A 24619-nucleotide genomic window follows, 5' to 3' on the forward strand; every position below is an offset into this window, starting at 1 on the left:
ACCACCACCTCCTCTTCCCTTCCGGACAACATTCTGATGGTGAAATTATTTTCGACCAGAGGGACTCAAACCGGCTAACCACGGTGTTAGACCATTTAGACCTCAACGCCTTAACAATCATGGCCACCAGGCGGGCATGATTAATAAATAATACAGGAGAAATTTGCAGGAAATCTTGTAGGCACTTAGTCATCAGCATTGGACAATGGAACACTGGAAGAGATTTATTTTTTCTGATGAGCAAGGGGCATAGGGTTTAATATGTGCACCGAGTGAAGAATGAGCCACCAACTTCACATTTGCAACAGACTGTTAAAAACCCAAGAAGAAGATTTTTTTATGGGTGTTTCACACATGAAGTGCTGGGGGCCCTTAGTACCAGTTGATGGATGATTGACTCTGATTGATACATCCAAATACTGGAAAGGAGAGTTGTTGGTGAGCTGCAGAAGAGGTCTCCAGATGGTGACAGATCTTTTCCGCAAGATTTGGTATATTTCAAAGAAAGTGAAGAAATTCTTCAGTGAGAACAATATTCATGTCTTAGAGTGGCTAGGTCACTCCCTTTAATCCAATAGAAAACTTGTGGGCTATTTATAAAAGAGACGCACAAAACTGGACTGTTCAACAAAAATATGCATGATTAGAGTCTCTAGTTAGAGTGTGGTTTCTTCTTCTTCTTCTTCTTACTTTCCCCACACACCTGTAGGATCGCAGGTGCAAACTGTGTCACATATGTTGATTGGGCCCTATTTTACGGCCAGATGCCCTTCCTGGTGCCAACCCTTTATGGAGGGATGTAATCACTATTGGGTGTTTCTGTGGTGGTTGATAGTGTTATGTGTTGTCTGAATATGAAGAGGAAAGTATTGGAACAAACACAAACACCCAGTCCCCACGCCAGAAGAATTATTCAGACGCAATTAAAATCCCTGACCCGACCAGGATTCAAACGCGAGACCCTCTGAACGCTGAAATGTGGTTTCATGTTGGTGAACTTAAAAATATATACTCATAAGTTTGTGGAATCTATGTCTAATCATGTAAAGCAACTTATATAAGACATACTAGCTATTAGGAAAGATGGAAGGTATGTATTAGGTAAGTGAAAAAAGTATTTAATGTGTATGCTATTGTCTTGTCCTGAATAATTTGCATGGGGTTGTAAAGTATATTAATTAACTAGCTGATGTACCCGTGCTTCGCTACGGGATTCTCAGAAAGACTGACTTGGTGGTTTTCCTAACTTAATCCAACATAGGTCATTACAAAAACGTCAGTAGGAATGTAGCGATTGAAAGCAATGTTATCATATAAAATACTCGATCAAATGAAACACCGCAAACTTTCTCACTTTCAACGAACAGTACTACGGTGCCGATATAAGAGTCCGAAGTTCCAAAGCTGGAATCACCAGGTCGCAGAATGCCGTGAACACTCCTCTGTCATTATTCCGTTAAACATGCACACTACTCATTCCAATCAGTGCCTCCGAGTAGGGATTGAATAGCTCGAATACTATGATGAACCAATGTGTTACAAACCAGATATATCAGAAAATGTATGAACCAGAGGATAGGCATGCTACTTCCCGCCAATATACAGGCAGGCTATTTCAGTCGGTACGACCAGGCGAGTTGGCCGTGTGGTTAGGGGCGCGCAGCTGTGAGATTGATATATATAGATTTATCTATACGACCACTAATGACATAAATAACTTATTTGAGAATTACATTTCAGGCCTTCCCCTGAACTATCATTTCACTCAGCGTGATCAAAATAATTTATAGCCTAGATTGTAGCGGTTAATCACCCGACTTTACATTCCGATTTTCATTAAATTCTCTTCAATCGTTTTCTCGTGATGCGTGTACAGACAGACAGACAGAAATTACGGAAAAGTAAAAAATGCATTTTCTTGCTATTGTGAACATGACCGATACAGAAATACCATTATTTTCAAATTATAAGCAATGTACAGACAAAACTCTTAATTTATATACAGAGTGAAGCGAAATTCGCGCACTCAGGCGTCGCAGCGCGACTGCTCACATGCCAGCAATAAAAAAATGTCTCTCACAAAAGTTCATCCTTCGAGTATATCCGGCAGAAAAAGGGCGTTGAAGAGTGGCAATCTGGCAACACTGTAACCACATGTAGGGTAACTACCTCTGTCAGCACGTATTCTTTGTGCTGTACAGTTGGTGCAGTGGTTACAGTTTTGGGTTAGCATTCAGGAGGTCGAGGGGTCGATCCTGGGTTGAAGCGTATTTTTTTTATATCATAAATGTAGTCCAGGTGGTATGGTATCTGGCAACTTAATCGTCAACAGCCATTGCAGCGGGTCCTCTAGAAACCCTTTGCACTTACATACTACGATCCTACAAATGGACGAACAATCGTTTCCCTTGGTCAGCTTTGAAAGACGTCCTTTCCACGTCGTGGGCGTGAAATTATTCGCACAAATTCATATACTAAATGCGAAACCTGTTTTCTTTCTACCGTCCTCCAACGATCTCATAGATTAGTAGCAACTGTTATTCTTGCCTCGTTCAAGTCCATTGTATTTCGTAAGGGCTTACGTTACCAGTAGGCCTAGCAAGGTATTTGTTGTGTTCAGCGTTACAAAATGTTGTAAATGTAGGATACATGAGACCTAAGGTACGGTGTCTTACTGTATTACAGTATGTAATGTCCGATGGAAATTAGTAAACAAAAAAATGCGCCTTAACCCAGGATCGAACTCTCTACCACCTGCATGCCAACCCAAAACCCTATCCAATGCACCAACTGCTCAGCACGGATACATGATTCTGACAGAGGTACTTACCGTACATGTGGTTACAGTGTTGCCAGATTGCCACTATTCAACGTCCTTTCTCTGCCTGATATACTCGCAGGACGAACTTTTGTGAAAGACATTTTTTATTGCTGGCATGTAGGGAGTCGCACTGCGACGCCCGAGTGCGCGAATTTCGCTTCACTCTGTATATAGATTACATTTCAGCCCTTCCCCTAAACTACCATTTCACTCAGTGTGAATAACATTATTGATAGCCTAGATTATAGCGACCTATTCCCCGACTTTGCATACTAATTTTCGTGAAGATAAGACCACTAATACAATAAATATTTGACAATTAAATTTTAGGCCTACCCCTAAACTACCATTATTCTCAGCGTGTATAGCCTATATTGTGGCGACTTATTTCCTATCTTTGTCTACCGATTTTCATTAAGACACGACCACTAATAACAGAAATATTTGAGAATTAAATTTCAGTCTTCCCCTAAACTACCATTTCACTCAGCGTGATTAAAATAATTTATAGCCTAGATTGTAGCGGTTCATCACCCGACTTTACATTCCGATTTTCATTAAATTCTCTTCAACCGTTTTCTCGTGATGCGTGTACATACCTACAGACAGACAGACAGACAGAAATTACGGAAATGTAAAAAATGCATTTTCTTGTTATTGTGAACATGACCGATACAAAAATGGCATTCTTTTCAAATTCTGAGCAATGTACAGACAAAACTCTTATTTTATATATATAGATGACTAGTGTATAATAATTAAACAAAATTATTTTATCACTCAGAATTGGAATTAAAACAGAGCAAAAATCCATCATACCATATGACCATGTTAAATTAATAAATTTCATTGCTTGTCTGTATTGAACCAAGATTACAACTTTTTATGATAATATTGGGTCCACCTTATTCAATACATAAAAATTATTGCATAGATGTAATTACAAAATATATTTTTTCAATCGGTACTAGTTTCGACGCCTCCCTGCGTCATCATCAGCTGATAGAAGTTTGTAGAAAAATTGACAATCATATAAGTTTATCAACATTAAATTCATCACAATTTAAAACCATATTCTTTTTTAAATCCACTTGATATCATAAGTGAGCAAACCAGTTTACATATGTTTTTATCAGTTTATGGCTTAAGACTCGCAAGTCTTTGACTAGTTGAAATTATGAACTTAGATACAGTATATTTTTAACACAGTTTTGTGTTGTTTATATGGTTTTAAATTGTGATGAATTTGACGTTGATAAACTTATATGATTGTCAGTTTTTCTACAAACTTCTATCAGCTGATGATGACGCAGTGAGGCGTCGAAACTAGTACTGGCTGAAAAAATATATGTTGTAATTACATCTATGCAACAATTTTTATGTATTGAATAAGGTGGACCCAGTATTATAATAAAAAGTTGTAATATGACTATGTTGGTGGTGTTGGTGGTACGATTCTACAGCAAAGAAAGGAATTGCCTGTAGGGACAGATTTGATATAGAGCAGAAAGGACCAAACATACGCACATTTAGCTGGATCTTCCACACTTGATTGTAGTATACCATACTGCTTTACAGAAATGTTTAATGGTTTGCTGATTTAGCCAGACTATTTCATTTAGCCTGTCATCTTAATTAATACTCAGTCATGCAGAGCTCTTATTCTGGCATTGTACAATGGAGTGCTAAAGTGACTTCTCTCTACCCTTCAAAAATCCAGCTACATTTGCCAGGTTGAACTGACGACCGTGGAATTCGGAGGCTAACATAGTAATACTACCAAGAAATTACCAGTAGTTGTTATTTTTTTGGGTTAATTTAGTCAGTAAGTCCTGTTTTGTTTTGATGTTTTAGAAAAGTTTTTCAGATGTACTGTATACAGTATATTCATGAATGATGTATTTTTTATGTATTGTTTCAGGTCCATAGAATTGAAACTGCTGATGGTGTGAGGTACCGATTCCAGGGTGTGGCTTTGCCTCGTGGCTTTCTGGTATGCTGACTTCATTATTTTTCCAATAATGTAGAGCTTCATTTTTAATATTAATGCCATATGTCTAGGAAGACAAACATAAGCAGGTAAAAAAAAACCATTACTTATGTTTGTCTTTCTATGCTATCAATAGTTCATATGGAAACTCATCTGATTTCCATTCTAGTCTGCTTCTTCTTCTACTACTGCTTTTCCCACAACTGTGGGGTCGCGGGTGCGAACTGTGTCACACATATGGATTTCGCCCTGTTTTATGGCTGGATGCCCTTCCTGGTGCCAACCTTATATGGAAGGATGTAATCACTAGGGCAAGGCATTTAATGACCAAAAAATAGCAAGAAAATACAAAATAAAAAATGCATTTATGACATGGTTTTAAAATGACACAAAATTTGAAAAAAATGACCAATAAATTAATCGTAAGTCACTTGTTTATTAATCCTTTAAGAAACAATTAGCTGATTTGAGAGAGAATTTTAATGGATGACAATTCATTTAGTTTTAATTATTTTTGTTACTAACAAAGTAACAAGTAAGTAGTATCTCATGCCGGCAAAATTTTAACACGTATTATTTACAGAAGAATGGAAAAACAAGTTGAAGCTGAGTTGGGAGAAGATCAATTTGGCTTCAGAAGAAATGTAGGAACACGTGAAGCAATCCTGACTTTACGTCTGATCTTAGAGGATCGAATCAAGAAGGACAAGCCCACGTACATGGCATTCGTAGATCTAAAAAAGGCATTCGATAATGTTGATTGGACCAAGCTATTTATGATTCTGAAGATGATAGGGATCAGATACCGAGAACGAAGAATTATCTACAATCTGTATAAAAATCAGTCTGCAGTGATAAGAATCGAGGGCTTTGAAAAAGCAGCAGCAATCCAGAAAGGAGTGAGGCAAGGCTGCAGTTTGTCACCTCTCCTTTTCAATGCTTACATAGAACAGGCAGTAAAGGAAATCAAAGAGAAATTTGGAAAGGGAATCACAGTCCAAGGAGAGGAAATCAAAACCTTGAGATTTGCCGATGATATTGTTATTTTATCTGAGACTGCAGAAGATCTCGAGAAGTTGCTGGATGGTATGGATGAAGTCTTGGGTAAGGAGTACAAGATGAAAATAAATAAGTCCAAAACAAAAGTAATGGAGTGCAGTCGAACGAAGGCAGGTGATGTAGGAAATATTAGATTAGGAAATGAAGTCTTAAAGGAAGTAGATGAATATTGTTACTTGGGTAGTAAAATAACTAACGATGGCAGAAGTAAGGAGGACATAAAATGCAGACTAGCACAAGCACGGAAGAGCTTTCTTAAGAAAAGAAATTTGCTCACTTCAAACATTGATATCGGAATTAGAAAGATGTTTTTGAAGACTTTCGTGTGGAGCGTGGCATTGTATGGAAGTGAAACATGGACGATAAGTAGCTCAGAAAGAAAGAGAATAGAAGCTTTTGAAATATGGTGTTACAGAAGAATGCTGAAGGTGAGATGGATAGATCGAATCACGAATGAAGAGATACTGAATCGAATTGGTGAGAGGAGATCGATTTGGCTAAATTTGATGAGAAGAAGAGATAGAATGATAGCACACATCTTAAGACACCCAGGACTTGTTCAGTTGGTTTTTGAAGGAAGTGTAGGTGGTAAGAACGGTAGGGGTAGACCAAGGTATGAATATAACAAGCAGATTAGAACAGATGTAGGATGCAATAGTTACGTAGAAATGAAAATGTTAGCACATGATAGGGTGGCATGGAGAGCTGTATCAAACCAGTCTGTGGACTGGTGACTCAAACAACAACAACAACAAAGTAAATATCACTTTGCACCCCTTGTGAAAAAAAATGAAATATTTTAGATCTGGCATATTCTTCAAATACTCTCCTAGCAAATAGGTGTCATTTAATTAACAGAGAATATTTAAGAAACCAAACTTCAGTGGCTGTTTACAATAAATTCCAATTGAAATGCACAATAAAATCTTTGCGTAGGTTTTGAAATGAAAACGATTGCCTATTGTCTGCAAGTAACGATTTGTACATGGAAAAGCTTCTCTCTACCTCAACTGAAACAATTGGTGCATACTGAAAACAAGCAATATCTCCCGGATTCAATTCACAGTCAGTAAGAGAAAAATTTTCACCCGACAATGCTTTGCCAATAGAACACAAAGTTTTATACCCACTGTTCTTTTGCAACACCTTATTCAATTTCATGGATACAACTTCACCCACTTTACCACACACACAATTCAGATCATTCACAACTTAATACACAATTTGCAGCTGCTCCACTAGTGGCACTTGGGATTTTTCTAGAGCACTTATTGCATTAGGAAGGGATCCAAAATTTGTTTTTATGTAGGAAAGTTTACCTGCAATTTCTTTGTCAGCCAAGAGTTCCTGGGCTGTTTTTATTGATCCAGCCTCAGTTTTGTCGAAGGAATCGACCACTTTCTTTACAACTTCAAAGTTCTCGCAGTAATAACAACAAGCCTCAATCCACGTTCCCCATCTAGTCAAAACAGGTGAAAAGGGCAAGGGAATTTCAAGAGCTTCTGTTTTGAATGCTAGAACTCTAGATGGGGCTTTTAAAAACACTTTCTTTATGCACCCAATTAACTTGTCAACTTCAGGAAAATTATGTCGTACCTCTTCCGCAGTCCGATGTAACGCTTGGGCTAGGCATGTGACATGCACCATTTTCGAGAAGAGCACTTGTAACGAATTTGCAGCCTTTACCGTGTATTGTGCTGCATCTGTTATTAAAAGCAGCACATTGTCATTCCAAATGCCATCGGGCCACAATAGCCTCAAAGACTGGTCAAACAGTTTGCTAATTGTTGACCAGTTAGCTTTGTCCAATTGCTCACAATGTAGTAGAAATGGTTCTCCAGCATTCCCTGCTTCCAGGACGCCTACAATAACGTTGGCTATATATCGTCCCATACTGTCTGTTTCATCTATGCATACCTGTTACCGTCTCCTACCCTTATCTTTATTTCTTGTAACGTTTTGTCATAGCATCTTCCTACATAGGTTCTTCTTAATGTTCTGGGATCTAGTACAGATTTTCCAGTCTCCTCTTCTAAGAATGTACGCAGCTTTGGATGGTTCAATTTGTTCAGTGGAATATCGGCGCATAAAAATGCTGTACACAGTTTCTCACAAAATGGAGAAAATATTGAACATTCACCCAGTAGTGTCTGGTGTAAGCCACGGTTTCTTTTATCTTCAAGTCGCTGCACACCACGTTTATGTTTTTCTCGTGACACATGTTGTTCAACTGTAAACTTCTTATTGGAATTGGAAAAATGTTTTTGAAGACTTTCGTGTGAAGCGTGGCATTGTATAGAAGTGAAACATGGACGATAACTAGCTCAGAAAGAAAGAGAATAGAAGCTTTTGAAATGTGGTGTTACAGAAGAATGCTGAAGGTGAGATGGATAGATCGAATCACGAAAGCAGAGATACTGAATCGAATTGGTGAGACAAGATCGATTTGGCTAAATTTGACGAGAAGAAGAGATAGAATGGTAGGACACATCTTAAGACACCCAGGACTTGTTCAGTTGGTTTTTGAAGGAAGTGTAGGTGGTAAGAATGGTAGGGGTAGACCAAGGTATGAATATGACAAGCAGATTAGAGCAGATGTAGGATGCAATAGTTACGTAGAAAGGAAAAGGTTAGCACAGGATAGGGTGGCATGGAGTGCTGCATCAAACCAGTCTATGGACTGATGACTCAAACAACAACAAAACATAATTTTTTTTTTACATCTTAAACACAAAACTGTTGAAAACTTTGTAGAAAAACATGTCAGTTGCATACTCTTAACCAACTAGGTGAGTAAGATGCCGCATCTGTGAGGTTAAGAAGGTGCATTAACAGTAGCCGCAAAGAAATGGTCCGAAATCTTCATAATTGGTACAGCTCTCATGCCACCATTCTTTATAGATGCCAACCTGGATCCAGTCATTGTCACGTGATTCTTTACAAGCTCGGCAAATCATTGCTTCAGTGGATGATTCGGTATGACTTGTAGAACGAACTGGATTTAAAGTTTTAAATGTTGATTTTTTCTTTGATGTAAATCTTTTGTTTCCTTGCTCATTCTCTCGATTGATGTTTTTGCTTTAGAAAAGCTGGATTAACTTTAGCCTTCTCCGTTTCTTGTTTTACATTCTCTTTCTCATCCTCTTCTAAAATACTTATAAATGCGGATGAAGTAATGATGTATGAGTTTTGAATTGATCTTTTGTGTTTGTTTTCTTGCTGCTTGTGTTGTAAAAATGGCAGAATTGTCTGAATATTAACTTTTATTGTACCGGTTCTAGAAGTTGTTCTGAAGAAAGAAAATCTTTTAGGAGTAGAGTTCTTCTGAGCTTCAAGAGATACTAGTTTAACTGTATGATGTTAATTGGAAGTTTGGGCAGTGACTAATGGAGGAGCAAACTTATCTTCACTTATGACATCAGGATTAAATAGCTCAAGTCCAGTTGCTTTAAATGCTCTTTCAGCAAGTTGAACTCTTGCAGTGGCACTGTAAGCATCTCTGAAAATGCCTGAAATTTAGTAAAATGTTATCTCTTTTCCTGGGTTTCAGACTAGCCACTTCTCTGCTTCAGCTGTTTATGTGGCCTTCATTGGTGCAAAGAATCTCCTATCTAGAAGTTGGATGTAGCGACTAGCACAAAGAGGCAGGGTTAAAAAAAGAAACTAAAATAAAAAATAAAACTACATTGAGTGAACAATGAGTCAAATGTTTGTCTGCTATCAATAAAACTGGGTCATCTTCTGTGGATTTGACATACAGTACATTGCAAATTGTTTCAACCAGTCAGGAAAAAGATCTGTGTTCATGTACTGTGTGTCACTAATCCGAGGCAAAATGCCTGTTGGAGCATCTTTATATAACAAGTTCTTCATCATTTTTCTGTGAAAAATCAAGGAAAGTGGCACAAAAATACTTTTAGTGCTCATAGAGCATACAACTGTGACTATTTTCTGCCTTTCTGCACTAGACACATTGCAAACTGTTTTTATTTTGTCCCTATGGGCTAATTATCTTGGGAGTTTTGTTAGGAACAGTGGGCACTCATGTTTCATCCATATTTACAGTAATTTGCTATAAGCAGGAAACTATTTTTCAATTCACCAATTCTTCATATTATTAAAAAACAAAACAAAAAAAAAACCACACCTTGAAACGTGTTAAGTTATTGAAACCTGCAACACTACATGTCTCTGAAGCTCAAACAGAAAATTTTTGATTATGGCAAAACACTCTCTTAAATTACTCCTAATTTTGTTCCTTTCATTCTGTGTCGCTGAAAATTCTATTGAATTTATATATATATTTCCTTTTTTTTTTTTTAGCTAAACCACTTTGCGTATGGTATCTTGGAGAACCGAGCAAAAAATTTGGTAAGTCCTTGTGTGAATTTATGTTTATTAGTTTTAGCTATTGCAGCAGTATATTTGGCACTGTAGATAAATGCCTAATACAGATCAGAAAATGAATACTAATAGTAAAACAAGTCTTCCATAATAACAAGAATATAGTGTTAAATATGCAACTTGAAAAACAGAAAAATATTTCTTAAAACCATTGTTTTTTTTTTTTTTTTTTGTATAACGACATATGATCATGAGAAATGAGAGGGGAACAGTTGGAAACTGGAGACCATAGAAATGTGATTTTGGAAGAGACTGGGAAGACAAGCTGGATAGTCAAGAAGTTTATAAACAAATCCTGATAGAAGTAATAAAAGTTAAGCTTAATCAAGATAAGAGAAAAAGCAAAGATATGTTCATTAGTAACCATTTGACAAGGAAGCCGTTACAGTTATGAATCAAGTTGCAGTATTAGGTCCAAGCCATGAATGACAGATTTAGTTTTGGTGTACAACTTAACATCCTGAAGACATTACTTGGTGACATGCCAAAGTGATAGCAACTTCCAAGTCAATGTTGAGTATCTACTGAAGATATACTGAAGAGAGAGTATTTCAGATATTCGGGGTCTTGTCTGCAAGAATTAACTTTTCCTAAACAAAAAACTCTTATAGCGGCTCAATTTTTGTGTCATTTAGCATATGCTATGACATTAATTTGAAGATTGCTGTATGTTTTTTATATTTCAACAAAACCAAAGGAAACATATAGCACCGAGCTCGATAGCTTCAGTCACTTACGTGCGGCCAGTATCCAGTATTCGAGAGCTAGTGGGTTCAAACCCCACTGTCGGCAGCCCTGAAAATGATTTTCCGTAGTTTCCGATTTTCACGCCAAGCAAATGCTGGGGCTATACCTTAATTAAGGTCACGGCCGCTTCCTTCGCACTCCTAGCCCCTTCCTGTCCCATCATCGCCGTAAGACCTATCTGTATCGGTGTGACGTAAAGCAACTTGTAAAAAAAATATATATATATAGCACAACTCATGTTTAAAAATACACATTCACTCCATAAATATGTCTAGTTACAGTAGTTAGGCACTTGTCAGAAAACTGGCATTATTCAACCGTGAGTCACCCTTGCAATGGATACTATAATTTCCCAAAGTTACCCGAGAATAACAGCACTGAGCATTTGCTGAATCATACAGTGGTTTCAAAATTACTTAGCAAATATGACCACATGATAGCAACGATTATGCAGAGAAAAACCTTTTAGACCAAATTATGTGCTGTAAAATCAGGGGACAGAAATCATGCCCTGGCAGTGATTATGCCAAGAGAACATGGTATTTTTCTATCAAAGGTAGTTTTTATTTAACAGGTAGGGAAGACTGGTTGATATCATAACCCTACAAGTGCCAATGTTATATTCTGTAGTGCCATGCGTTAATGCTGAAACTGTAGTGGTTTAGAAATTATTTTATAAAATTGGTAAATATTATCAGAAACCAACAACATATGCACCATTTTGATCAGAAAGAGCGGTTTTACAGTAAAAAGACATATAAAAACTGAAAATATTGAAACTAAAGATCCTTTATAGAAAGCAAACTTTTTGTTGTTTTGAATTTTTGTTTTCTTGAAAATACAAAGTGAATTTGCACAAAAAACTGTCGTCATAACAAAAAAAGCAGAAATATATAAAATGTTCCCCATACAGTGCTAGAATAACCCTGAAAGTTTCAAGAAAATCTGTACGTAATTAACACTCCTAGAATACTTCATGTCACAATAGTGGAAAAAGGAAACATTCACTTTTTCCTTGCAGCTTATTCTGATTCTACTTCGTCTTCCTGGGCTTTCTTCCTTTTGTGTACCCTTGCTCTGAAGAAGTGCTCTACTTGATTCCAGCTTGTTTTATGTACTCCCACATTACATCCTGAATACCAATGTCTGGATTGCCCTCGCTTTTCTGTTGTCGCACATACAGTGCATTTCCTCAGTTTTCTGCAATGACGTATCATCATCTGACAAATTATCCAAACTTCCTCTAGCCTCACCTAGATTTTCAATGTCCTGAGAATCATTTTAACTAGTAATTTCACTAAACTCACTACCCTCATCAACAGCTTATAAAATATCCAATTCAGTTAGCAATGTTTTTGATTTTGACGCTGTCATGTTTGTTTACTACTGTCACATGGCCATTACTAGATACGAGATTTGTATGGACATGAAACTCTAACAAATACTACTGAAAGCAACAATAGTGGTGATAAGTGTGAAATAGAGACATTCAAATCGATGTAGTACGAATGCTTCATCAGCAGATGACATAATAATCAAGAAAACACACACTTACTGAGGATATCAAACAGTAATCCTGGCACCACAGGAAAGTGCAGTGAGCTACTTTTAGAGATCCTTGGCACTTCTTGGGTTAAGAGTCTTGATCAATTATACTTCTCTTGTATTTTGATTGATTTCTTGATTGATCGATCAATATAATTTTTATGGATTCATACAAGATGTTTATATTTTTCATGTTTCAGTATTATGTGCTGAGCACAGTGTGTTAATAAATTATTAGTTTTTACGTCTCGCTAACTGCACTTTTATGGTTTTTGGAGATGCCGAGGTGCTGATGAATTTTAGTCCCGCATGAGTTCTTTTACATGCTAATAAATCTACTGGCACGAGGCTGACGTATTTGAGCACCTTCAGATATCACCAGACTGAGCCAGGATGGAACCTGCTAAGTTGGGGTCAGAAAGCCAGCGCTTCAACCGTCTGAATCGCTCAGCCCAGCAGCACAGGAAGGAAAGTCTTCAGAGCTAGAAGAAAAGTGTGATATAGCAAGTGCTCTCTTCAATGTAAGATGTTCAAATGATTGTAAGGGAATGAGAAATCAATCGATAGAGTTGTCTGTTGTTACCAGTGGAATCAAGAGTTCAAATGAGTATTAAGAGTAGACAATGCAAACAGCAAGTGAAAGAGTTATTATCAGTGAAGTTAGACACTGGACACTGAATGTTGTTTACAAAAGCTGTTTGAACTGTTGCCCACCACATACATTACAGGCATATCAGCAAATTAAGCTCTGGTAGAGGAATACGGTGAAATGAGTGACCGGACTGGATGAAGACGGGCACTCTGTTGTCATACTGGTATGTAGGAATGTAGAGCATTTTGGAAAAATAAATTTAACAAATTGTCCATTATGTAATTTTTGACATTCCCAGGCTTGCCTTAATGAAAGCTTTCATCCTAGACTATACGTTCCTATTCATAGTTGTATTTTGACCCCTCTATGGGTTACTTCAGTTTCTGTGCAACCTTTTCAATCACTCTATATACATATTCACAATCTTTTATTTTTCTTTTACATAATTTCTAATTAGGCTGATTTCTTCTTAAATAATTAAATTTACCACCAGTTGTATGAACACTTCAGTTATTGTTTGTTGAAAGTGAAGTACAGTTGAGGACAGACATAACACAGTTGATGGGAGATGTACTTAAACCCAGTTTTATAGCATAGCTGCTGCTTATAAATCATTAAATGAACAGTAAATGATTCATAGTTCAGAAGGTCAGGGAAGTTAATTTTTTATTGTGTAATTTTATACATAAAGTAAGGAAACAAAAATTAAACAGCTTCATCCAATCAGTCACCACTGCTCTGTATTTAGGGCTGTCACCAAGTGGCAGATTCCCTGTCAGTTGTTTACCTAATCTTTACTGAAATGATTTCAAAGAAGTAGGAAATTTATCAAACATTTCCACTCAGTAAAATATTCTAATCCCTAATTCCTCTTCTTATAAACAAATATGTGTCTGTCTGACACCTTGGCTGAATGGTCAGCATTGAGACCTTCCACAGTTTAGAGGGTCTCGGGTTGAATTCCCAGCCAGGTCGGGAATTTTAATCGCTTCTGATTAATTCTTTTGGCCCAGGGACTGGGTGTTTGTTCCAACACTTTCCTCTTCATATTCAGACAACACACTACACTACCAACTACTACAGAAACACGTAATAGTAATTATACTTCCCTCCATATAGGGTTGGTGTTAGGAAGAGCATCCGGCCGTAAAACAAGGCCAAATCTGCATGTTTGACGATTCGCACCTGCGACCCCACAGATGCGGGCAAAGCGGTAGAAGATGATAAACAGACATGTGTCTCAATCAGTCCTCTTGAATCCCAATGTTATTTTCATGCTATGATCTTTTCTACTTTTAAATCTCCACTCAGGCTTATTTGTCTACTACTGTCATTCCATGCCAGCGATGGAAACACAGATGTGGGTTGGTTAGAAACTAATTAGTGACAATGTTCCTGAAGTGAATTGAACCAGTTTTTGCAACGCTAGATCACTGTACATGCAACCAGTAATATTTACGAGTTACAATAGTTGTAATATTAAATCTTCGGTGCCAGCTTTAAGTAATAACAACAAGAACCACAATATTACAGGATCATTTTCTACAAACTTATTGGAATTTCATGAGCTTTAAGAACTTTAACGTGCTTTAGTTAGTGTAAATGAAGTTTCTGAATTGGCTCTTTCTTTGACAAATGCCTTATTTTATGATCACACACAAAGGTGCACTTTTTAAGTTTCATTAAATAAATGAGTTATTATTACCATATTTATAAAAAAATGTTAACTGTTATCATTTGTTGTCATAGGCCACTTATTATTATTATTATTATTATTATTATTATTATTATTATTATTATTATTATTATTATTAACAGAAGTTGTCTTCAACTGGAATCTTGTGCTCTGTAATGTGTAATGAGCGGGAGGGAAGGAAAAGTAATGGGGCCGCAAGACAGGTTAGCTCCAGAAGGGGGCGCGGCATTCAAAGTTTGTGAAGAACTGCTTAATATAGCATAACATCATCTGCAAAAAGCCTTATCTGTGATTCCAGTTCTTTACTCATATAATTGATATACAGTATACTGTGAAATCCCCTTTAAGCCGACCAGATTAAAAGACTTACAGATTTGGTCTTTTAGAGGAGTGGTCATCTTGAATGTGAAAAACATTCTACTACTACTACTACTACTACTACTACTACTACTGCTGCTGCTACTGCTACTACTACTACTACTACTACTACTACTACTACTGAATGAACAATACGGTGCAATATTTATAACTTTTTTTTAAACTATGGCTTTTTCCGCAATTAAAATTGATTCACTGAATCACGTTTCAGTTATCCTTTTTCACTTTCTGTAATCATGGAAATTCTTTCTTCTAGAGAAAGAACATACCTTTTTTTCTCTTTGTTGTGACAAGTTGCTCTCGCTTTGCCTTTGAAGACAGAACAATTACTAGTGCATTTCTTAAGATTTTAACACGAAATACAATAGCTTATTATCTGCTCTCACACCCTCACAGGAGAACAACACGTTACTCGTAATCAATGGTCAGTGACCTAGAGTTAGTGGTTTAACACAAAGCACCAGTACAGTAGAGATGTATTCTAGAGCCTTGAGTCTGAATACAGCAAACGAGGGGGTGAAAGTACATTACCGTTAGGATGTAGGAATGGAATTACAAGGTGGCCCACCACCAGCAGATAGAAGCAACAGTTTATTTGTACATGCAGTTTCCCACATTCCTGAGAAAATAGAATTGATGATATAAAAATGGTTTGCAGTTGGGGTTGCGAGACAAAGGTGGTCATATTCAGGTGGCTATGGAAGACAGGTCTAAAATGAGTTGTCGTCAGTCAGGAAAAGGGATGGTCATCTTCCTGTTCTTAGCCTAATGGAATAATAATTCTGTGTCAGAGGCAAATGGTCATGGAAACAGACAGTCTGATTAAAGTGGTGGTCATCTGGGGAAGTTTCACTGTATCTGTAAATAAAAAGATCCAATAACACTGCCTTGCAGAATGCCCTTCTTAATCATTACAGGATCAGATAATGCTTCATCTAAAAGAGTCAAATAAAAGAATTACAATGAGAGAGTTAGGGCAGAGAAAATCTTTGGAGACAGATGGCATATCAGTGCCACCTATCCTCTTTGGGTCAAGTTAGATACAACATCTTTAGTGGAAAGGAGCCATTATAGGTTATGATAATGAACCAACTCACGATAATTGAAGTTCATAGGCTATGGTAATGATATCAGTATTGTTTCTCTACCCACCCATTAGGATATCCTAATCTCACTCCAAAGTCTTGCATTTTGTTGTTGGTACCAACTACCACGTACTCGTTACCGTCCTCCTTCCCTTCTACTTGCCGTCCCCGTGGTATAGGGGTAGAGTGCCTGCCTCTTACCCGGAGGCCCCGGGTTCGATTCCCGGCCAGGTCAGAGATTTTTACTTGGATCTGAGGTCTGACGTTGAGATAGCGCCCCCCGCCTAGAAAGCCAAGAATAACGGCCGAGAGGATTCGTCTTGTTGACCACATGACACCTGCAGGTGTTCGGGATGAGCAGCAGTCACTTTTGTAGGCCAAGGCCATTCAGGGCTGTAGTGCCATGGGGTTAGTTTTTTTTACCTCCTTCTACTTACCTCAACATCTACCGTAACATAATTCCTAGATAATACTCGACCATGGTTCCCTTTCTTGCACACACTTTCCCCTCGTGCCTAACAATAGAGTTCTCCATGACCAGAGCCTCAACTCCACCCACGTCAGCAGATTCCCTTCCCTCCTAGTCCACTTCATTTTCTGACAGCTGTAGAACCTACTTCATCCTCCCTGTTCTCCCTCTTATGATCTTGTTCAGCCTCCTGCTTCCTATCCTCTACTCTGTGTTTTGCTTTTCTCTTACAGCCCTCCTCCTCTTCTCTAAGATATCCCTGTTCCTTGTCTTCCCTCTGGTATTCTCCCTGCAATTACTCATTCTTATTCCTCACTGATACCTCTTCTGAACTCTGCCCCTGACTAGACCCCTTGGCTTTCAAGTTCCTTCCCCTTAATACATTAGCCCACTTGTTTTTTACAACTTCTCTGCCGGGCTGAGTGGCTCAGACAGTTGAGGCGCTGGTCTTCTGACTTCAACTTGGCAGGTTTGATCCTGGCTCAGTCCGGTGGTATTTGAAGGTGCTGAAATACGTCAGCCTTGTGTCAGTAGATTTACTGGCACACAAAAGAACTCCTGCAGGACAAAATTCTGGCACCTCAGCGTGTCCGAAAACTGTAAAAGTAGTTAGTGGGACATAAAGCAAATAGCATTATTATTAATAATATTACAACTTCTCTCCTTCCTTCCTCTCCTTCTTGTATACTTACTACATCCTGTGCGTTGTTTCGGGGAGACCTGTTGTACCTTCTTATTATTCTCCCTTTATTGAAAGTTGCGAATTTCATAATGTTCCGTATTGAACTGGGATTACAAAGATTAAATATATTTTGGATCCACCTTTTCAATACAATAATGGTTTTTGATGTAAATTATATTACATGCCGTTCACAAAAGAGTGATACTAGTTTTGACACTAATTCTGTGTCATCATCAGTGTTAGATCTCCAAACATGAGCTCGATTTTTCACGTTATGCGCAATATGCCCTCGTCAGTTATCTCCACTACCCTGCTCCTCTGTTCTGCTGTAATCCCACTCCCCTGCTGTTGCTTCCTCTCTACCCTCTCCCTACTCTCCCTCCTTTCTGCTGCTTTGTCTTCCACTCTTGCACACTTCCAGAAATCCGGTTCCACTCCTCTCATCAACTACTGCAACACGCTGCACAAGGTGAGTCTAATACCTTTCTTCTTTCTTCTCTTTCCTCGCATTATTAGTTTATCATACCTAATTTGGCTTTCGTCTTTCTTATTAGATCTCTTTTGTTCCGTATCGAACTGGAACTCCACCATGGTTCTTGTAAAGTAAGATCTTCACATGATCACCTTGTTTCCTGTAGAACCGCCTGATTTAAGACTTCAAGGAATGAAACTGTCGAATACCATAGTTTTTCCATAACAAGATATATTTTCACATGGATGACATATGTTTTACGCTTTCCTCTTACCAAGGTACAAAATATAAACATTTTAAAGACTTATATACTTTAAGCAAGATTACCAATCATGTGTACATAGGTTTAACAACCTTGTTCTTCACTCAAGATTTTGTAGAATTTTACTCCATGGTCTAAAGCACCATATTTACATTATAAGTTTTTGTACCATACTTTTAAGCTTAGTTTTAACTTATCATTGGCTATTGTATATTTCTTGACATGTTTTTTTATATTGACTTTGGCTATTTATAATTTGCACCTTCACATCATTGGCTGATGATGACACAGAATTAGTATCAAAACTAGTACCACTCTTTTGTGAACGGTATGTAATATAATTTACATAAAAAACTATTATTGTATTGAAAAGGTGGATCCAAAATATATTTAATCTTTGTCTCCCTTTATTCATATGAAATACAAGCTGAAGTACTCATCGTTGACAGGATAATTAATTAGCATGTGCATGATTATATTCTTTGTGAACCCCTCATGTTGTTCCCTAGATTGTGAGGTGGATAAGTGGACATGCCTCTCTCTCGCTGTCAATGACTTGTTGTGCCATACTTGGTTCCTTGCTTTCTGTGGCTTTTTGCAGTTTCATATTTTTTTGTGTTATTGCTCATCTTGATTTTATCTCTTCCTTCCGGTTTAAAAGAAAGCGAAGTATCGGGTTCCAGTACTGTAGGCTTTCACATCTATTTTTCTTTTGACTGTGATATTAGGGCATCCAGCATGAAGAGAGTCCTTCTTCCTCCTTTCATTACATTCCTCCACAAATTTTTCTCATTTTAAATCATCTAGAGATTTCCTTGCCAATATCTGCGTATTATCTATAGATAGGACCACTAAAAACAATGATATTTGATAATTAAATTTCATTTTTCCCTAATCTACAATTTAAACCAGCGTGAATAAAATTATTTATAGCCTAGACTATATTGCCTTATTCCCCGAATTTTTATGCCGATTTTCATTAAATTCTTTTTCAGCCATTTACTTGTGGCTCGGCATTGATATGGACTAAGCATAAAAAATCGAAATTCATGAATATCTTTGTTATCATAGCCGTCACAGTAAAACTGTATAACCGGGCAAGTTGCTCGTGCGGTTAGAGGCGCCTAGCTTTGAGCTTGCATCCGGGAGATAGTGGGTTCAAATCCCACTGCCGGCAGCCCTGGAGATAGTTTTCCGTGGTCTCCCATTTTCACACCAGGCAAATGCTGGGGCTGTACCTTAGTTAAGGCCACAGCCGCTTCCTTCATTCACTGTCGTAGTACTTTCCTATCCCATAAGAGCTCTCTATGTCATTGCGACGTAAAGCAAATTCTAAAAATAAAAAAAAGTATTAGACTTAACCCTCTACTGCATACTGTTGCCATTAGGCAACAAATAACTTTTCACCTGTATACATGGATAAATATTGTAGGTAGAGGTATTTTTACGTCACACCTTCAACTGTACAATTAATTAAACATATATTCCAGTGATGCCTTGTTTTTTTTTTTTTTACATAACTTAAGACAAAACAGCCCTACAACCAAAGGTACTCCTTCCACCCCGTCAACATCCACACGTACCAACCACCGTTTATTTTACGTGGGCCCTCCCCGTCATATTACCACAGGCTTCAGGAGTACCTCTGGCTCAACCTCAAAGACATTACCGACCAACGGTCGTGCAAGTATACTTGCGCCCTGCAATACGTACCCATGTTCGGTCTTTGAATGTTAAAAGCTTAGCGTAAAATCAAGAAAAAACGTCTATATATTCCAATATGGCAATCCACATCACATACCAGTGTTAAGCTATTAGGCCCAGTTAAGAATTTTTGATACATCTAAAACACTGAGCGTATGTTGAACATTAAAGCTTGAAATTTTCTTCACCAAACGGAAACGAAAAATAATTCATGTAGTAGAGGGTTAAGTGATCGTAAATTATTGTATCTATAAATTTTGTTATATAGTGTTTTTTGATAGGACCAATAATAACATAGATATATGAGAATAAAATTTTAGGCCTTCCCCAAAATATCATTTTGCCCAGGCTGAATAAAATTAGTTAATAAATAATAATAATAATAATAATAATAATAATAATAATAATAATAATCGTATGGCCTCGGCTACCATGTGCAGACATTTCAGTTTGATGCCATCTGGCTGTCTGCTCGTCAATTTTGATGTTCCATTTTACTCTAGGCCTACTAGATGGCAGACCGAGAAAACTGAAACTCTCTTGGGTGTCTATGGCTGAGATTTAATGAATTTTATCGGGTAAACACCAAATGTTTCACCAGAGATCTTTTACATGCCGACATCATTCGACATGGAGTGTCGAATGGACTTTTTTCCGTCCTTCAAAAGTCCGACTGCCTCTGCCGGGTTTTAACCCACTATCTTAGGATCCGGAGGCCGACACTCCAACATTGCATACCGATTTTCATTAAATTCTGTTTATCCTTTCTCTTGTGATGCATGTACATACATACATACATACATACAGACAGACAGACAGACAGACAGACAGACAGAGATGACATAAAATTCAAAACTGCAATTTTACAGTACCTTAAATTAATAAACTAATAAATAAATAAATAAATAAATAAATAAATAAATAAATAAATAAATAAATAAATAACCAAATAAAACTACATCTCCTTAAATAATTGACATTATTAAACTACATCTAGTAACATTTACATATTTACATGTACATATTTTACAGATAGGGCTTTCATTCATGAGGTCATTAGGGCATGTCTGATTTTAGACAGGGACGAGTGAAAAAGGTCCACTGAATCACCCACCTCATTCAGTGATGTTAGTGCCCTCACAAGCCATGAGTTAGCCCGAGCCACAGTTCTCACTTTAGGCAGATGAAAAATATACCTTTGCCTAGTATTGCGACGAAGAACATGTAATGGAATCAGCTTCAATAATGTAGAGCAATCCACTCTATTCGTCAGATACTCATAAAGTAAGAGAGCATTGGCACATCTGTGGCGTGAGTGCAAGGTCCTCATGCTCATAGTCTCACAAAAAAGACTCGTAATCTGAGGAAGAGAGAGAAATACCCAAACCCGTGTAGCTGATCAATTTCATGATCCTTATTCGGACTCTTTCCAAGTTTTGTATTAAATACTGCTGAGAAGGTAGCCACACCTCGCAACAGTATTCTAACGATAGCCTGATCAGAGTGCAAAACAAAGTTATTAGAGTTCTAGGAGAAACAAATTCAGCACAGTTTCTTTTCAGAAAGGCAAGTAATTTAAACCCTTTCCTAGAAATCTTGTCTAAATGTTTCTCAAAGGAAAGACCATAACAGTTTCAAAGTGTCACACTAAGATCATTTATTTCATTCACATGAGCTATTTGGAAATTGCATAAATGGTAAGGGAAATTTACTGGTTCCAGCTTACGTGAAAATTTAATTGCATTGCATTTTGAAGTATTCAAACCAAGCAGCCACTTTTTACACCAGTTACTTAAGAGGTGTAAGTTAGACTGCAGCAACCTACAGTCCAACTCTCTATTGATCACCCTAAAGATCTTTAGATCGTCAGCATAGAGAAGGCAATTACTGTGTTGTATAAATGATGTTATATCATTTATGAATATGACAAAGAAAAGAGGGTTGAAGTGCTGGCCAACTTCGCAGGTTCGTTCCTGGCGCAGTCCAGTGGTATTTGAAGGTGCTCAGATACGTCAGCCTTGTGTCGGTAGATTTACTGGCACGTAAAAGAACTCCCGTGGGACTAAATTCTGGCACCGCAGCGTCTCCGAAAACCGTACAACTAGTTAGTGGTATGTAAAGCCAATAATATTATTATTAAGAAAAGAGGGCCCAGTAAAGAGCCTTGGGGGACACCTGAAGTAGGGTAGTACGGCTTTGACATAATACCATCAGCTTTTACTACGCAAATCCTATTAGTGAGATAGCTTCTAATCCACTCCAAAGCACTTCCTCGTATCCCGTATGCTGACAATGAGTAGAGGATCATGTTGAACTGAATCAAAGGCTTTGGAGAAGTCTGTGTAAACAACATCCCCTTGTTGCCTCCTGGCCAGAGATTCTGAAATGAAATTGATGTACACTGCCATATTGGACACGGTAGAGCGTGATGAAAGTAGCATAGAAACTACCTCGATATAATGCCACCCTCACCTATGGCCATTTGCCATTGGTAGCACAGGTACAGAAATGTTGTATAGTGTTAAAAGTGTACTCTATATACCATCAACTGTTGATTTAAAAATTGGCAGGAACCCTGAAAATTTATCTTCCAATGGGAGTGTGGCTTTTACCCAATCTTTTAGGAATGTGAACAGGCTGGATGCTACTGACCCTCATTAGTAGCTCATTATCTCAATTGGCATAGCCCAACAAACTTACTACATTTGCTCTGAATGAATGATAATGGCGTACAGTGGGAATTTACTTACAGCTTAACACTGTGGACTGTTTCTGAGAATAGCTTTGGAACCCTGGGCAAAGCAGTTAGAGGGGAAAGAGCTTGGTGCTAGCTCGCCTTGACCTGTTACAAACTTCAGTCCTATCTGTGTATCTGTATGCTCCAGTGAAATAATTTTTCAGACCTAAATAAATGGGCTTTACTTTGCTTATGGTAGCTGTATAAAATTTACATGTAACATCTGTCATGGTATTGTACGAATTCAGAATACTTACATAATTAAATGATGAATTAATAATATTCCAGGATATTCCTGTACAGTATATCACTACATTGCATAAGTCATTCAAATGAATGTTTTAAAACGTGACATCGAGTTAATGCCTTCTTCTTTATTATTCCAAGAACAAACAACAGTGTTTTATAATGTGGGTTAACTGTATAATCAAATGCACTATGTATGAGATCATGTGTGATGTGCTTTCACTATAATTTGCTGTATATTTGTTTTATATTTTTCAGAATCCTGGTCGAATCTCTTCTTCAGCTACGCAGTCAACTGTTGAAGCAGTATCACCTGCATAGTACTTTATACTATGTTGTAGTAACATAACAAAATAAAAACGTGAAAGAAATTGCTGTGATTTAGATTATTTTCTTCCCATCCTTTGATTTATAAGAGTATAGCCCTCAATTTATATATAGAATTTCAGTATTGTTGTTGTTGTTATTATTATTATTATTATTATTATTATTATTATTATTGACTCCAAGCTCACATTCTGGAATCATATTCAGAGAGCGACAGACAAGGCAGTAAAATACATGACTGCACTTAGCAGATTAATGGGAAATATTAAAGGTCCGAAATCCAGCAAACGACGTCTTCTCATGTCGACGGTTCAGTCAGTGCTCTTATATGGCTCTGAAATCTGGGCTGAATCCCTGAGATTCGCTTGGTATCGGAGAAGGATAGCTGCCGTACAACGGAGAGCGGCTTTACGTATTGCATGCGCATACCGCACGGTCTCCGAACCTGCAATCCTCACGGTGGCAGCAATAGCCCCAATAGACCTACTTGCATTGGAGCGACATGAAATCTGGCGAACCCAAGGAGAGCTGGGAAAGAAATGTGCAAAGAAGCGTGCCTTCAGTCAACAGATGAGGCGATGGCAACTCAGATGGGAAAGTGACCCTCGAGGCAAATGGACCAAGCGACTGATACCACGCTTGGATATCTGGGTTGAAAGGGCCCATGGTGAAGTAAATTACTACCTCACGCAGCTTCTAACAGGGCATGGATATTTCCGGAAATTCCTGCATAAAGTGGGCAGAGCGAATGACGCAGCATGCATATACTGTGATGACATTGACGACGTATTTCACACCTTTTTTGTATGCGGCCATTGGACGATTCAGAGAAGATGTGTGGAAACTGAACTAGGAGAATTGACAGCAGATAATATTATTTCGGTGATGCTGCGAAACCAGGAATCCTGGGATCGCGTGGCAGTGTACGTGGAGAATGTCCTTCGTCAGAAGAAGAAGGATTTGAAAGCACACGAACGTTCGTAAAGGAGAAATGAAGAAAGAAGACGTCTGAAAGACAAAGCACGATATCACCCTGAAGTAATGCGAGAGCGGTTCCGGGGTGATGATACACATCGTGGGAAAAGGGTGTGTGGTTTTTAGTGGGTAAGAATCCCACACACTTGTGGAGTGCGGACCCTTCACAAGTGTCTTTTGAAGATTTTCCACAATCCCTCGTAAAAAAAAAAAATAGATATTATTATTATTATTATTATTATTATTATTATTATTATTATTATTATTATTATTATTGATGAATTGTGCACAAATGACCTTTACGATTTACAATATTCCCATAAGGGTTCTTTCTCTTGAAACAATCGATGATAACTTTCACACAGGTTGAGCCATTTCTTATCAGTTTAACAACAGATTACACTTGAAAACGAAACAACTATTTAAGC

The 24619-nt window shown here is 37.7% G+C and overlaps 1 protein-coding gene across 1 annotated transcript in view; it reads left to right on the forward strand.

The window, feature by feature from the left end:
* mRpL39 (mitochondrial ribosomal protein L39) overlaps positions 1-23260 on the forward strand; it is an 86166-nt gene extending 62906 nt beyond the window's left edge. Inside the window, exons 7-9 of the mRNA XM_067143011.2 lie at positions 4743-4814; positions 10194-10241; positions 23148-23260. Of these exons, the coding sequence (XP_066999112.2) occupies positions 4743-4814; positions 10194-10241; positions 23148-23210 (183 nt within the window). The 3' untranslated portion in view covers positions 23211-23260. The remainder of the gene's footprint in view (positions 1-4742; positions 4815-10193; positions 10242-23147) is intronic.
* The last annotated feature ends 1359 nt before the right edge of the window (positions 23261-24619 follow it).

Source organism: Anabrus simplex, chromosome 1 (genome assembly GCF_040414725.1).
Source record: "Anabrus simplex isolate iqAnaSimp1 chromosome 1, ASM4041472v1, whole genome shotgun sequence".
NCBI classification, from domain to species: domain Eukaryota; kingdom Metazoa; phylum Arthropoda; class Insecta; order Orthoptera; family Tettigoniidae; genus Anabrus; species Anabrus simplex.